This window comes from Macrosteles quadrilineatus, unplaced genomic scaffold, assembly GCF_028750875.1.
Source record: "Macrosteles quadrilineatus isolate MER2022 unplaced genomic scaffold, UCM_ALF_1.0 Scaffold_2__2_contigs__length_208266976, whole genome shotgun sequence".
Taxonomy (NCBI): Eukaryota; Metazoa; Arthropoda; class Insecta; order Hemiptera; family Cicadellidae; genus Macrosteles; species Macrosteles quadrilineatus.
Window position 1 is genome coordinate 113,179,749 of NW_026542595.1, and position 16,708 is coordinate 113,196,456.

General features: G+C 34.3%; 1 protein-coding gene across 1 annotated transcript; it reads right to left on the reverse strand.

Moving 5' to 3' along the window:
• Window positions 1-1,812: 1,812 nt before the first annotated feature.
• Window positions 1,813-16,452, reverse strand: LOC128988119 (V-type proton ATPase 16 kDa proteolipid subunit c). Its single transcript, XM_054409336.1, has 3 exons — window positions 16,252-16,452; window positions 6,035-6,227; window positions 1,813-3,088 (listed from the first exon to the last, which is right to left on the reverse strand). Exons 1-3 carry the CDS (start codon window positions 16,319-16,321, stop codon window positions 2,878-2,880), a joined length of 474 nt encoding a protein of 157 aa, XP_054265311.1. The 5' UTR covers window positions 16,322-16,452; the 3' UTR covers window positions 1,813-2,877.
• Between the last annotated feature and the right edge of the window lie 256 nt (window positions 16,453-16,708).

Below are 16,708 nucleotides of genomic sequence, written 5' to 3' on the forward strand. Positions count from 1 at the left end.
GAATCTATCGATCCTCTTACCTCCACTCTACTTCTTTTATAGCTAAAATAAGAACTTAAACTTCTCCACATCCTTTAATGCCTCCTGATTCAATTAATTTAACGAGAGTAGTGCTGTCATAGGCATTTACGTTGAAATGGCTTTTATTGAAGATAAATTCATTGGCATACAACCAGGAATCAAAATAAATATGATCAAACTGAAGAGAAAGGATTTACCCATACAACTATCACTTTCAAAACTGTGTTTCGTCATACTTAAATTCTATTTCTTTCATCCACTTTTGTTTATAGTATCACACTATATGTAATACAGTACCTTGATAACGAGTATCTCATGGGAAACATTAAATTAGACTTGTTATCAAGGTCAATACAATTTAATTAAGGGTAATATAAAATTGAAGGTATATTTTGGAAATGAAACTTTTTATCAAGGACCATTTGTTATCGAGGTTTCACTGTTAGAACTCTGGTTTGAACATAACTTATCAGTTTTCTTGTAGCAACATCTAGCAGCAGACAGAACTGGTTGGTTGTTGGCAAGTCTCGCTGCTTTCCTTGCCTTGACACAGATTCACACCTCCAAGTCTTCATTCATTGTCTTTGATAAGAGAAAGTGTCCACGAGACTGATTGGGTTATTCTTTTAGTGATCACTCTTTACTTCTGATAATAATGTGAGGACCAAGACAATCTAAAGTTCAGTATATTATATGTGTTGCAAATTCTTTTCCAGCAAAAGTTCTTAGACACATTTGCCGCTTGCAAAATGTGTATGGATTCAAAAAAGCAAGCCTGATTAATGATTTTCAACTACTGTAATACACCTTTTTATCAAAATTAATTTGTAGAGGAATTTTAACTGTATAATTCTGTATTTGGTCACACTCAACCCAAATTTTTACTCCAAACAACTGGGAAAATTTGTATTTGATTGAGGCTTTTGAAATCACCACCTTCCAACAATTTTGAATCATTGTTCTGTTGAATTTAGATTTATAAAAGGCCTTAAAACATTATTAGATGTACTGAATACTATTCAGGTCTAAAATGAACTGGGGTTTAACATAAATAAACCACAGATAAATAGAAAAATGGTACATAAATTAAATATAACTAAAATGAGTCATTGAAATTGTAGTATGGATGAAATGTGATGAAATAATACAAAGTTAAAATTGATTTAAAACATACTTTTAAGGAGTAATTTCAGCATTGTAGTTTATCAGTTAGGTAAAAATTGCGTCGTTTTAACACATTACCAAATCATGACTTACTCACAAAAAGTGAATTAACATTTTATTTACCGTTAATATGATCAAAATGTGTTGGGAAAAATGTTTGTTTTGGTCCAAGGCTTTGAGATAATCTACTCAATGAAATCTCAAAGCAATAAAAGTCAGAGGGCGTTTTGTTTAATTGCATAATACTTTTATTTAATTAAATTGTATACAATAAAATTTAACATTAATTTCTGCACACCAGAACACTGCTATCTAGTCAAGGGAACTTTCCCAAAAATGGAACTGAGTTTGTAAAAAAATAGATAACCTTATGACATGAGAAAACAAAAAAAAAACAAAACAAATAACTCGATGATATTGGCACCATTTATTAAAAAAAGTTTAAGTACAACTCAAAATTTAACATAAACTGTATATTGCAAGTATAATGAATGGTATGGTCTTGACGAGTATAATAATTAATTTGTAAAATGTAACTGGGAAATCAAATAAAAACTTTCAAACTGAAATGGGAGGTTGCGTAACGTAAAATCAAACAAAAAATTACAGAGAGAATGAATAAACACATTATAAAAACAGATTGCTTTTATTAAACCTTCAAACCAAATACAATAACAATAAAACCAAAGATAAGCACGACAGTAAGTAACATACCTCAATGGGCAAAACCGATAAAAATGACGATAAAAAATTTGAAAAAGAAAAATTAGCTCGGACACCTTAGACGACAAGACTAGGAAGAATAATACTAACACTTGTGGTTTTATAATATTATTACATTTGACTCCATTCATACACCAATATAACAGACTGACATGCCTACAGCACACAGCTTAGAAAGAATAACAGGCGACTATATTTAACATACTACAAAAATAAAATAATAAATCACAAGTACCTAATTTAAGTTGAATTTATTGACACGATAACCTAACAGCCATGACTAGATGGCAGTGAACTGAAGTGGCGTAGAGTGTTGTGACAACACTGCACGCCACTGCGCTATGCACGATACAACAACGCTATGGACATCTAGTTATAGGAGAACAAAAACACTCCAAGGTAGGCCTCAGCAACACACAGGCCGTAACAACTCATTCTTTATTAGGGTTTTTACACAATATGGAATGTACAAATTATTCATAGCTTACAATCTCGCTAAGCTCCCGCCTCAGAACTAATTCTACAGAGTCTTTTCGAAGTACATCACGGCTCGTGTGTCCTCCGTCGGTTTGTTTACATAAATTATCCACTTGATAAATACTCGAGGATTTTTACAGTTCGCTACATCATTTCACCTACGTTACACTAGGGTAATGATCGTTACATCGGATCAAATAAAAATACATTTTTGTAACTCGGCTCAGAGAAATTTACACAAGCTTAAAGCTACCTAAGGTCATAGCACTGCTTCTGAAATCACTATATTTACAAAAATAGCAATATGTACTCGAAATAATATCGATATGAGACCTTTAGATCTATGTAACGATTTACATTATAAAAAACAATTTTAAAACGTCCGATCTTAGATCGGACAAACGAAACTGATTTAAAATAAATTATTGTGCTATCATCCGACTCGAGGTGGTACGATCGCCTACATTTATGATGACAGGGGGAGGGGAGAGTTTATTGGACCTTTGTGTAGAGGTAGATAGCGACGATGAGACCGTAGAGACCCAACACCTCGGCGAAGATGAGGATAAGGATCATTCCTACGAAGAGACGGGGCTGTTGAGCCGTACCTCGCACTCCAGCGTCTCCCACGATGCCGATGGCGAACCCGGCCGCGAGCCCGCTGAAGCCTACAGCCAGCCCAGCGCCCAGGTGGAGGAAGCTCCTGGACAAACGATACAAGACACATAGTAAACTACCAATAAAGTAGACAGTAAATCAGATTTTATTGCTCATTATTGCAAAGGATAATTATTTTATTTTAAGTTAAAGTAGTTGGACTATTACTAGTGTTTTTAACTACGATTCGGGAGGTAAGGAAACTCTCCTGTATTAAAATCACCATTTAAACTAACCCTACATTAGCTACCTAATTAAACATAACCTAATCGTTATTTATTCTTTAATCGTTATTTATTCTTTATTTTGAACATTAATTTCACAAAACAAAATACAATATGAAACAATAGCGATGGAAAGACAATAACTAAAACTAAAAAAGTCTATTAGGTTAGGTAGGTTGATTCAGTAACTAAATTTAGGGTTAGATTATAAGAGTCACTTGAAAACAAAGTGGTTTCCTTGCCTCCAAAAACATAGTAGGTCTAGTTATGATTACTAACAAAACCATTCTTGCCCTAAACATTGTCCTGTACTCGAGGGAAGAAAAAAACAAGCATCTTGGTCAAGAACATTCTTACAGTTGTGGCTATAATGTAATTAATCAGTAAGTAATCACGTAAGATTCACAGGCTGGTTCTATCTTACATAAGAAACTATAAAAGATAAGATGTGAGCAGAGAGATGGGAATAGTCTGGCTGATTGTCAAATGAGAAACAATAGCTCTATGATCTTGAGCGGATCGCTAAGTTCACTCTGCTAAATATGAAGCTGCTCCATTTTGTTACTCTTGGCAAATTCCCTTTCCTCCGATTTCCGCTCAACCACTCAAAATACTGAGATTGGCAAAAGTAGAAAGTGATAAATTTAATTACAGAGGCTACAGACATTTTTACAAAATAGTATGAACAAAATTTCAATTAAATAATGTTTTTTATTATTTGAAAATACGTAGAAAATTACACAAAATTAAGAAAATTTGTCAAAACCCATTGAAAGTCTAGTAAGAAAATGTTATCAGCAATATTAATTTTTTTTAGATACGAAAAAACGATAATTAATATTACACAATTTTCCACAAATTGATAAGCTATTACAACACAATTAAAAAACACAATTCTACCAGAGGCTACATAATAAAATTTATGTAATATAAAATTAAAATTATAAGGCGGCCAATCTTTTTAAAAATGACAGAGGCAATTAGTAAGATTGGTCATATGAATGATGTTACGCAAGTGTTATATCACACTGATAACAAGTGTAGCCTAATGTCTGTTCCGTACAGATGTGTTAACTGTTTAACTCAGTCTGCTCAGATCTCTCAACCACTTAAAGTAATGACCGAACAACAACGTGTTTAGGTAACTTCCTTGACTCACACCGAATATTCGAACAGGGAAAACCTTGGTTTATGAATATGTAGATAGTACCTAACTAGCTCAGATAGTAACCCAAGAAGGCTGCTTATTAAGATAAAAAGTTTTAAAGAAAATCAATGTATTACCAGCCCTGATCATATTTTTGGTTACATAATTATTGACCAAGAAAGTTTTGACACAAGTTTCAATTAAAAATATTGCTAATTATTTTTTTTAATATCCTATTTCAGATATCAAATACAACTAACCTTAAATAAAATGTTTTAGATGGTGTGTAATTACACAAGTTAAATTGGTACAAATAATTTAAGTAAATGATTATTACAATAAAAAACCCATTATTATTTTTATTTTTTAAAAATTATGTAGGGAATGTTTTATAATTATGTTATGACTTGTCTAGTGCAACTTGTTTTGTTAATTCTGGCTACATAAATGATTTAATTTGCTAATATAATTTAATATAAAAGAAATATACTTTCATTTGACAAAGTATGTTAGCTTTTAAAATTGGAATGCAAAGTATAGACGTAAATGTTTACATTACATTGTCAATTCAATTACTTTACTTCAATTAGCACTACTTCATTTGATCATTTTTCAAACATTGTGATTAATTTATAAAATTGTCACCAGTTATATAAAAGTCAGAAGTTGAGACAAGCTAGCAAAGCAAACAATCCAGCAAATTAATCAATTTCAGTGACAACGTTGGGTAAAAGGAAAGCTGAATCGTCTGACAGTGCAAATACCGAGTGTGAGCGTGCATGTGTGTGAGTGTGTGCGAGTGAGAGCACATGACTAAACAAGGCGTGGCAGGGCATTCCCTCCCAACCACATGCTGCTTCAGTGCTACCAACATAACCAGTCTTGTTTGACAAATTACTGTTTTATCTCTTTATAAAATTACTTTGCTCAGTTACAAAATGCAAAGGTTCAATGAATGTTCTTCAAAGTATTGGTTCTTTTGATGCGGAAAATTAAGTGCAATAAATGTTTTTCCACCAATGGCACAAACATTATTATTTAATAAAGGCCTATTATAAAAAAATTTGAGTAAAGAGAAAAAGTGTCTACCGTATTTAAAATTTGTATTTGTCGATTGGCAATAAATAAATTGATGAAATGGGTTCAATTTGAATTTTTGTAACAAAGATGTATCAATTTAATTGATGTACTAAAAACAAAAACACTTCATGGCATAGATCCTTAGATTGAACTCTGTGAAGAGAAATCTATTTTTACATTATGTTTATTTACTTTTGGTTTAAATAACACAAGTAGGCCTACTCCTGTACCTTTCAGAAACCCATTTTAATTTACGTAAGTGGATAACCGTAAAAACGATATATATTTACAACACGTGAAGTTATTTTAATAGCAAAAAATATTTAATAACTACCCGACAACTCTAGTCAGTTTGACTTGGTTAAAAAGTCAGAATTTTTGACAGAAATCTTACAGTCGTTTTCTAAGCGGCCGAACTATAGTAATTTTCTTTGTGGGACTTTCTGTATAATGCAAGTCAACAGGCATCAGCCAAACCAATTCAGAGATTTGTTACTAGCTAACGCACATGCATTTACGCAACAAACCGTCTAACACTCACTTGAACAAGGTGTAGCCGTTGGCGGGTGTCTCCAGAGCTCCGGCTATGAGCACAGACACGACCAGACCGTAGATGGCGATGATACCAGCCATGACCACGGGGATGATGGACTTCATGATGAGTTCTGGTCTCATCACAGACATGGCTGCGATACCTGTGCCTGACTTGGCCGTCCCGTAGGCGGCTCCCAGCGCTGGAACATACGACACATGCGATCAGGACAAGCGTCATCTCAACCTAACTATGCTGGACAACAAAGATTGTAGAAAGCTCTGAAATAGAGGTGGTGGGCATTGGGCAATTGTTAAATGTAATATGATAAATAACTATTAATGAGGATACCCTAATATTTTAGTAACGCCATATGAACTGTTTAAACAAACGATAAAAATGTGATTCAGATACCACTATAAACTGTCGGTCCCTTAGTTGCCATTGGCTGTATGGGCTATTAATTTACAGCTGTGTCTTTTTAAGGAACATGTTGGCCTTAGTCACTAAGACTACAATCACCCTAATCATCCTACACTCATGGGTTAAAATACGCACATAGTGGCATCCCCATCTTAAATAATTTGAATCGTTTATTGCAAAAATCCCATAACCAACATTTTTTTTTATTTTGACTTTTTAGTAGACTGTATTAAAAACCAAAATTGTTATTGATAATTCCCTTATACAAATCAATTTGATAATTAATTGATAACTACTGCTGATCATATCTTCCATTAACAGCAGGCATCACAAAGTAACAGTAGCCTACCACGGTAATAGATTATTGAGAATACTATTATTTTTGTTAGGTCGTCTAAACTGTTAGAAAGAAGAGCAAGTGAAATAACATCGATTGTGTTAGGCCTACTGAAATTACTAAAGTCACCTGAACTGTTTAAAATACTGGCAATAGATGATTGAGAATATGATTATTTTTGTAACGTCGCCGGAACTGTTAGAAAAGCAAGTGAAATAAATCTGATCATGTCTTCTTATTTACGGTGAATGGCTGTAATAACCTTGATAAAAAAGTAATAGATGACAAAAATAATAGTATTATTTCACCTAAACTGAAAAGCTAAGGAAAGTTCCTGACTTATGATTGCAAAGCTAGTGTATTTCCCATTTTCGATGATAGTGGGTAAAGGGTTCTATTAGGCAATGTGAACGTGCATTCAGCTCGCCACTAAATTATTTGATTCATACCGCCTAATTACTCAGGATAAAATAAAACTATAGGCCTACATCCTTAAAAAATATGAGAAGAACTATTTTAAAATAACAAATTAAAATATGCTATGATAAATTAACGTTATTGTTAACAATCATTCTTAACCAAAACATGTATAAAATGATCTTCAAATAGCTTTTAAGGGTGTGGGGATGGTCAATTTAAATTTAATATATTTGTTAAGATAGAGTTTTGTACACTAAAATACAGTCAAGTAAAAGCGTTGACTATTAATACAACAACTAGACATTCCATCCCTATGTTAAAGTTGTTGCTAGTTTTTAAATCAAAATCGTCGTAGTTGATGTGAGCCACCGACAGATTGCTCTGATCTAAATGACTAATTACTGTCAAATACAAATTTTTTTTCCAAGTCATATTGATAAAACGACTATTTGTGAGCAATAGCAACTGTTAAGACCCATGAACTGAGTCAGCAACACAAAATAAGGTAGAAAATATAATTTTAGACATGCATTCTGTGACTGGCTCACACAACTACATTCTTTTCTAATAAAAAATTGGCGCCAGCTAGTCCATATGGGACGTCTGTCTACTTCAGTATCCAATAGTCAATGGTAAAAGTTAGTTCTCTAAAAGGATTGCTAAGAAAATATATGTTTGTCTGGAGTAGTAAATTACAACCTTTGGACTCCACACAATTTCGAAAACTAAATATTTTGGCCTAATTAAAAAAAAAAAACTGTGTTAGTGCAAAGGTTTTGTCCTAATGAGACACAAACAGAATTTAAGATAAATATGTTTATTTCCAAAACATTAATCAGCAACAAAAGCTTGTTCTTGCATTCAATCGAGGATACTACTAGCTCTTATAAGAGAGAAATTAAAAGACACCGGGGGAATGAACTAGGATGTTGCCCATCATTACAATTAATTGTGGCTCGGAGCTGTGAGGTCACAACGAGAGCTTCAAGGGTTTGAATAGTTCAAGGTTCTTCAAAGATCCCCAACTCCCTCGATGTTGTTTAAGTTTGAATATGTATCGATCAATTACTGCCTTAATTATTAAGTAATATTTATTTTGTATAGCCTACACAGTAAGACAACTTTGGTCAACAGTTTGGTGGCATGAATAATGAAGGTTTGTTTCCTTTGACTTTTAAACTTAAGACTTGGTTAAGAATATTCACAAAATAACCAAATTAGAACATTTTTTAGTTTGGTTGTGTTAACTACCGAACTAGTAGTAGTTAGCACTTCGGACTTTGGTGCAAAAAAGTTGAGTTCAATTCCCGGTACATCCACAATGCATTAAATTTCCCACTTCCCCATCATTGAAAATGTCATCAGATGTACAAAGTAAGCGTGTGTCAAATTACATTAATTGAAATCAATGTAAACTAACCATTAAAAATATTTCAGTAGCAATGCATACACAAAAATTTGCTCACACAAAAACATATTAATTTACAAGCATTTACAACAATAAAATTATCGTTGCTAATGTGACTGAATGTAAAAAAAGTTGACGAGCTGCCAATGAGCGGTTACAACGGCAACACAAGAAGATGACAAATCACCAATCTGTCATCTCCCGGCTCAGTCTTGCGACAAAACTCTTCTTCTGCTCAACATCAATGGTTTTTATAGCTTATCTGTTGATTAGTAAACATACAGATATCTAATCCGGAATATATCATTGAACATTGGATTGTTAAAATCTGATTCATACTACAGTTAGTTGAACTTTTACTTAGGATGCTTTGTAGCAAAGTATATTTAAATGCCTTTGAGATTTGTATCTGGTCAGTGAGTCTAATGGGGCTTTTAAAACACACTTTAAACTTTTTAGTAATAGTATCATAGTATAATACAAATTTTGTTGTTTTTGTCAAAATATTTGAGTTCCGAGTTAGGGAGGAAACAAGACTTTTGGGTCCTCCTGAACCCAAAATGTGGTTTTCAAGTAATGTCTGTGCATGTATGTATGTACGTATAGAGCTAAAGACTACACCTATTTTGATGAATTTTGGTATGTGGGTACTAATATATGGCACAAAAACAACAAATATTAGATTTTCACAAAACTGCTTGAACTATTAAAATTTTTTATGTTATGGCCCTTTTAATTCCAAACAAAATTTTACCACACCTAATGCTGTAAAAATTAAGGTTCAAAAGTTATTACAATTTTTGTGATTTCCGCCCAAAAAATATAACATTATTACTCATGATAAGGGTTGTTGACAAGATAATAGGAGAATAGAATGCTGATCATTAACTTCAGCAATAAATATCAACTTACTAAAGCATTTTTTTTAATAGTAGGTAGGCCTAAAGCTAATACAAATTGAAGCATACTGTACAGCAATTAGTTTATATTCTCAAGGCTGTGTATTGCAATTGGATAGAGTTCTGAATGAAAGATTGACCACACTTCACGCCTAATTTGACACTTTTACCGCCCAAGAATCTGAAGGTCAGTGAGAAAGGAAACTATTGGAAAAGTAAGCAGATTTTAAAGCCCATTATTTGCTTTGTAAGTTAAAATTTCCTTAAGTAAGGTTATTTTTAATAAATTCTAACACTTGGTTGCTTGAAATAATCTAAAGAACAGCTATAAACAAGTTGAGGGTGTATGGTAAAAAAAATATTTTCAAAAATTGTATTTAAATTGGATTAGGAGTGGTATAATGTAAAATTGAAAAACTATCGTTGTTAAGATCTGACTGGACTTAAATTTGAAATTTGCTAATTTTGTAAAATGGCTGAATAATTTTCCGAGGGGTAACAATGATTAACTTTATGAGATTTTCCCAACATGAATATGTTGTTTCCTTCGACAGATAAGTTTGTACCTTTACAATCAGAAATTGCCTCTGGCGACCGATAAGAATGGCCCACACTACGCCCCACTGTTCACCATGCTAAAGGCGATTGTAGCCAGACGAATAAAACTTAAATTGTAAAAAGATGTAATAAAGTATGTACAATTTTTTTGTATTTTTTACTGAACAAAATATTAAAAGCAAGGACTAACTATAATTTACATATCTTATAAATTGCTTTACTTTTTTTAACATTAAAAATATTTTCTTGCTAATTTCCAATTGACAAAATAAAGCAAATCTAAGGGCTTTGAATGACTCATTGAACACTTTGTGATTCAACTGATCTGCATTAAAGACAGAAGACAATCTCAAAACAATCACAAATCTGTAACCTAGCAACAATTGGTTAACAATTTAATTAGTTTCTGACTGCCTTAGAGAAAAGGTGTATCAAAATTAACTGCACAAAAAATTAATTAGTGATTAACAATGAGAGCAAAATTAGGTCCCGTTGTGACTGCGGTGTTGTACCTGGATAAGAGTAAAGGTGTCAGCGTCCCAGCCGTTGCAGAGTTTCTACGCAACAACTACGGCCTAGACAGCCTCCCCGACTTCAAAAAGTCTTTAAAGTTAGCAGTGGACGAGGGTTTCTTGACTGTGAGACAAAACCGCTTCTATCCTGCATATGACAATGGGATTCTGGAAGCACGTAGGCGAAGAAAACGATCAACTAGGCGCAGAAGACGACAACATAATGACAACGATGATATCGTCGTAGCCCGTCGTCGCAGAAGGACACGAAGCAGTAGGAGACACCGTCGTCGACGAACTGGACGAAGTCATGAGGCGGACGATGAAATATTAGAGGCCCGACGCAGGAAACGATCTACCAGGCGGTCTACTAGGCGTAGAACACGTCGCCATGATATCACAGACCTGCTAGAGGCTCGAAGAAGGCGTAGGTCAACAAGACGCAGGGGCAAGGCACGTCGCTACGATGACTCTGATGATGTCATTGAGGCTCGAAGAAGGCGTAGGTCAACAAGACTGCGCAGGGGCAAGGCACGTCGCTACGATGACTCTGATGATGTCATTGAGGCTCGAAGAAGGCGTAGGTCAACAAGACTGCGCAGGGGCAAGGCACGTCGCTACGATGACTCTGACGATGTCACTGAGGCTCGCCGCCGCCGTCGCAGAAGCACTCGAAAACGTCGAGGCCGCACACACCAAGAGGAGGTGTCAACTTCACAAAACGCTGAGGAGCCTCAAACCAACAACGGCGACAACCCACCAGAGCCAGAATATCAGACTCAATAATTTTGTCTAATTCCTGTCTTGTCATGTCCCGTCAATATAAATTATTTTTTCTCCATGCTTTCAACAATTCATTTGGGTAAAAGATTTTATTTTAGAAAAGCGTTAGGATTATAGGCTAAGGTTTATGATGTTTAGTCATGAAATCAGTAGACATAATTTTTTTATACCGTTTTAAAAATACCAAAACCATAGGCCTAGTCTTAAAAAACCGAGTCACTACTACTGTTATCAGGCCTTATCAGTAGCCTGGTCCGTGTCAGTTGAAACATTTAATCAGTTTGTGGACTCTGTCAACTTAGCTCGTTTGACTAACGATTAGTAGAAAAATTCCCCCAAAACTGGGACTTAAGGACTTGACGCATATGAAAAAGTTGAAACTACGATGTACGCTTTTGACTATGCAACAATACAATACAATACAATACAAACAACCAATGTACAACAAATCATCTAGCTCCAAAAGGATAACAAGAGACAATATACAGCATTTATGTTTGGTAAAATATCTTAGTAACCAGCAGTAGCAAGATAACAATGTTGAATGTCAAATTGATTTTTCTTTGAGCTAAATTGAGTCAGAACATTTATTTAATGTTTAAAGGATTTTTTTTTAATTTCAATTTTTTTCCTTATAATAACCCCCTGATTCTTGGTACCGGTACCAACAAGTTGGTTCGCTAACATACAAATGAATGTTAGTTTAACTTTTAATATAATAAAAAAAAAAAATGTGTATGCGGACAAGACACATTAACACAACTTTCCAAAATGTGCTTTCTTAAGGTTTCTGGAGAACCTAAATTGAAAAATTATATTCGTTCCGGACAAACTATAGGTCTTGCCACCTAAATGGAATTTACCTAGAGCAGAGTTCACAATTTAATTAATTTATTTAAAGCAAAAGTCCAAACAATATCACTTTGTTTGAAAACTGCAGACATAAAAAGGAAAGAAAATATAAAAAAAAACTTAAGAAAACAAAATAGTAAGTTAGATTACATGATTAAACATTTCATGGTAATTAGAAACCTTACATCATTCCTACATCAATGTACCAAATTGTCAAAAAATATAAAAATCACATCAGGCTACATATTTCAATTGAGAATGCAGTACTAGAAGGTGGCATGGTGTATGAGGCAACTGTGATATGTGAATTCAGTTGCATCTTGTATGAATGGAAGGCTAAAACAGGAAACACTATAGGCTATGACCATGAGAGTCGTGTGATTTCAGTTACAATAGCCAAGGTCACATCTGCGTTGCCATGGTGCCTGGCACGAGGCTGTCACCCATGATAAATATGTTACAGAGAAAATCACTTAATCCACATACGTACTTAATATCTGCATTTTGATAAAATCATATAAGCCTACAAAATTCAACAAAACATTTGAAATTTCTTAAATTTTGCAATGACTAAGTATGGTAAATGGATTATTAATTATTTGTATTTTGAGTACAAGAGTATTTTGTAATTAATTTCTAGACAGATTAATTTCAACATGAGTGATTTGTACTAGTCTTATATTGCACACAGTTAAGTAAACCAGCACACGTAAAAGTTATAGAAACATTGACAAGATTAAGGCTACCTACGATACAAGATGGATTCAAATAGCCTTATAGGTTTACGCAGGCTTACCAAAAAGAAAGAAACGAAAGCAGGGTTTTGGCATAAAGAGCCTTAACATTGACCACTTAGTGAGCATTCTGGTGGTAAAATAATTTATTAAAAAGAACTTTGCCCACTGTTAGCTAAAGGACTATGCCTACGTGTTAGTGTTAGATAAAGGCTAACACAAATTTTGTAAAAGAAAATTCAAGAGTTGACTAAAATAAAAATTTTGGGAATAAACATAACTCGGGAATTTTTTTAATTAATGAGGAGGTTTTGAAAGCATTGAGCGCTGTAGTGTTACTGGTTTTAAGTTTCAGCATTAGATAATAAAACGCCTAACAAAAATTTCAGTCAAAACAGAGAGGTTAGGCCATAAGGTTCAAACTGTTTAAAATGATTCTCTGATGATTGGATTGACCCACTTAGCCTTTGAAATGTGAATTAAAGTAAATCATTTTTCACACTCCAACTGACTGGCAACATCCATGTAGGTATGATATAAAAAACATGAAGGTAGGCTATACTTATATCCAAATTTGAAAACAAACCAATTCTACACTCATCCTTCACTCAAATTCAGTAAAAACACAAGCAAGTTAGTTTGCAATCATTTGATAGTAAATACCCCTGCAGCAGCAAACCTGCTGACTAAGCAAATTTCCATTGGTCTGAATTGATTTGCAATCAAAACTATTTAAATAACATTAGGTTTAACAAGTACCTAGGTTTGCTGCTACAAGGAAATTAATAAAGTGTGTTTTTAGTAAAATATTAATTTAGCTTAGTATAAAATAGCTAAATAAATTTGCCAAATTTGATCCAAATATATCAATAAACAAGCAAACAACCGGTACCTACAATGTTTTACAATAATCTCCATAAGAATAATAACATGGAAATCTTAAATTTACTAAATTATTGTTTTTTTTTTTTAAGCTCTTTAATAAGGTTTAGAGAGAAATTGGGAAATTTTGTGTTTTGAGGGTCAAAAAATGAGAAAAACCATTCCATAAATTTAAAAACAAAACCAAAATTAAATTTGAAATCCAAACAATGAATTTATTTTTTTCCTATTTGAATAACTTAAGTTAACAGGTCAAAATTTAAGTGTTACAAAAAGTAGGCTAAGTTATTCACAAAGCGTTGGGGGCCTTGCCTACTTCTTAAACATAAGTTAGGTACAAACATTGGCCACAAAATTGTCTATTAATCTCAAATATAAATACAATAGAACCTCGTTAACTTTGGACACATCCCGAGATGACTTTTTATGTCAGCAGCAGCCGATGACAGTTTCACTGAGGTCAAAAACTAGAGCCTTCTCATTGTTTTTGTGCACGCAAAAAACTCCATGCTTAACCAGCCAATTGATTTACATAAGTTTATCCAAAGTGAATAGCAGATGAATATTACGAACTATTTCATAGTAAGAAGCCAAAGAATGTACAATAGAGATCTAAGTTGAGAAGTTAAGTTACTTTAGTTTATTTTAGTTCAATATCCATTAACACAAATTTGTTTTTCTAACTTGTGTTTATAATACCCTACTCCCTAGTCCATAACCTAGTCCCTTTAGTTTGACATTTTGATAGAGCCCAAGTCCTAGTTTAGTCCCCTTAGTCCACAAAGTTTCAAACTATTGAGGGTATAATATAGTGTAAAACCCTGGCTATCCTCAATCAGGTTAACCGGAACCAGGGTCACTTGAAACGATTGCACGAATAATTATGGATAAGTACTCGTAACAACAAAACTGCACCGCATTTTTGTTTCCAAGGGAAGAAAAAATGTTTACAGCACCCATTGAAGTGGCAAGAAGAGTAATATAAATCCTTGAGACGATTTACTTTCCCCACCCTCTCTCCACTCACCCACCTGGTGTTTTTACATAGGCAGAGGATTCAAAGTTACGTGGATTAGGCGTCCTACAGTTATTGTCATAACCAAACCTAACTAAATTAGGCAAACTTGCTGAAGGTGAAAAAAAATCAAATGACCGTTAAATTCTGTTCATAAAATAAAATTAAAACATACCGGTACCTACCTCAAATTCTAACAAAAGATGTACAATACTTATGAATAATTTGCATTCTAACTTAACCCTTACCGCGCACGTGATGGAAAATCACAATAACAACGTTCCCCGCCCTCTGATTGTTCAAAATGGCGGCGCCCTACACTTGCTGGTCTCTGCTATGAGAGACGCCAGCGATGTGGACGAACTAACTCGCAGACTCCACAGAAAACTTCGTTCTCTACTACGTTCGCTATTATAGGCCTATTGGCTTATTACGTTGGTTATATTACTATAGGCCTAATTCTAAAAAAAATATTCAGCTTTGACTTTTGGGAAAATATATTTTTTAGGTATATTTAGCGTTAGAGTCAAGGCCACCCGACATATCTGTAGCGTGGTAAGGGTTGAGCAAAATTTAAATCTTTGACGAAAAGTTAATGTCACCCCGGAAGGGTTCTATCTGCATGTACCACTTGCACATCACCCGAGTAATCTATCCACTATAGACCACGAAGACCGATGGCTACACATTGTATCGTTGCGGTAATGGTGTTCCGGGTCCCCACAACCCGGTAACATCACTGCTAGACGCCTAATTCATGCCCAGTTACCGGACGCGTATCCTCTGCGTTTTACAAAATGTAGGCTACGGTACTGTAAAAATGTGTGCCTAAGTTAGTTGAGTGATCTCTTACAGGGCTGGATGGTTTTCTTGGCCTGTTGATTTAATTCCTCATAGGCCCAGCCTATGCCATGCTTTTGAAAGATAGGCTACCTTACCCACCCTATAACCAGGGAATAAGTTAACTTATGGCATAAAGTGTCACTTCTGGATAAGACCAAATTATGTACCATAGGCTGGGCCTATCCTACGAGATTTTATTAGGTCCACTACCACTCAAATGAGCTCATAAGGTATAACTTAAGTTTTTGACTCTTCATAATTCCCATTTAATTCTTAGACGTAACTCAAGCCTACAACATTGTATTGACCTACTTGTTCAATTTCGCAAAAGGGAGGGCCTAACCCTACTGAGACACCCCACCTAACTTAGCGGCGAAAATCGTAAGAATTGTCATTTACATCATTAGAAAATAGAAAGAATAAATGTTGAAGATAACGAAATCGAATTCCTGGTTACAGGAACTAACCAGAAACGCTCATTTCCAAACCCTGCAGGAACAATCTTATATTCATTTCCAGTGATCAATAATCGTAGCAGAAGGGACGATAAAGTTACTTACCGCTGAAAATAATTGCTGACGCTGCTCCCATAACTCCAAAAAAGGGTGTGTATTCAGGTGTGTCTGCCATTTTCACTATTTCGCGAGTATTTACAGGTTCGGAGGACTCTGTAGAACTATTCTACACTAAAGTTCGCGGAACAAAGTAATCAGCCCACTGTCAAATATGGCCTAAAGTGATCGTCGGTCATGTGATGAGTAAAGATTTTCAATCCCTTCCTCGGTTTTTGGCGTAATTCTATTGGTTGAACAATGCACAGCAAGGTAAAAAGGACGAATCACAACAGAGTTTACAAACAGTGCTTCGTGACGTCAGGGTTTATGATTGGCCAAGAAAGTGCAAGGCCTTTAAATATAAAGTTGAGGTTCGTTACAGATTTAGCGTACTATATACAATAAATTATTCCAAACGACACAATAGTTGTGTCAACAAATATTATTAAATTATTGTTATTAT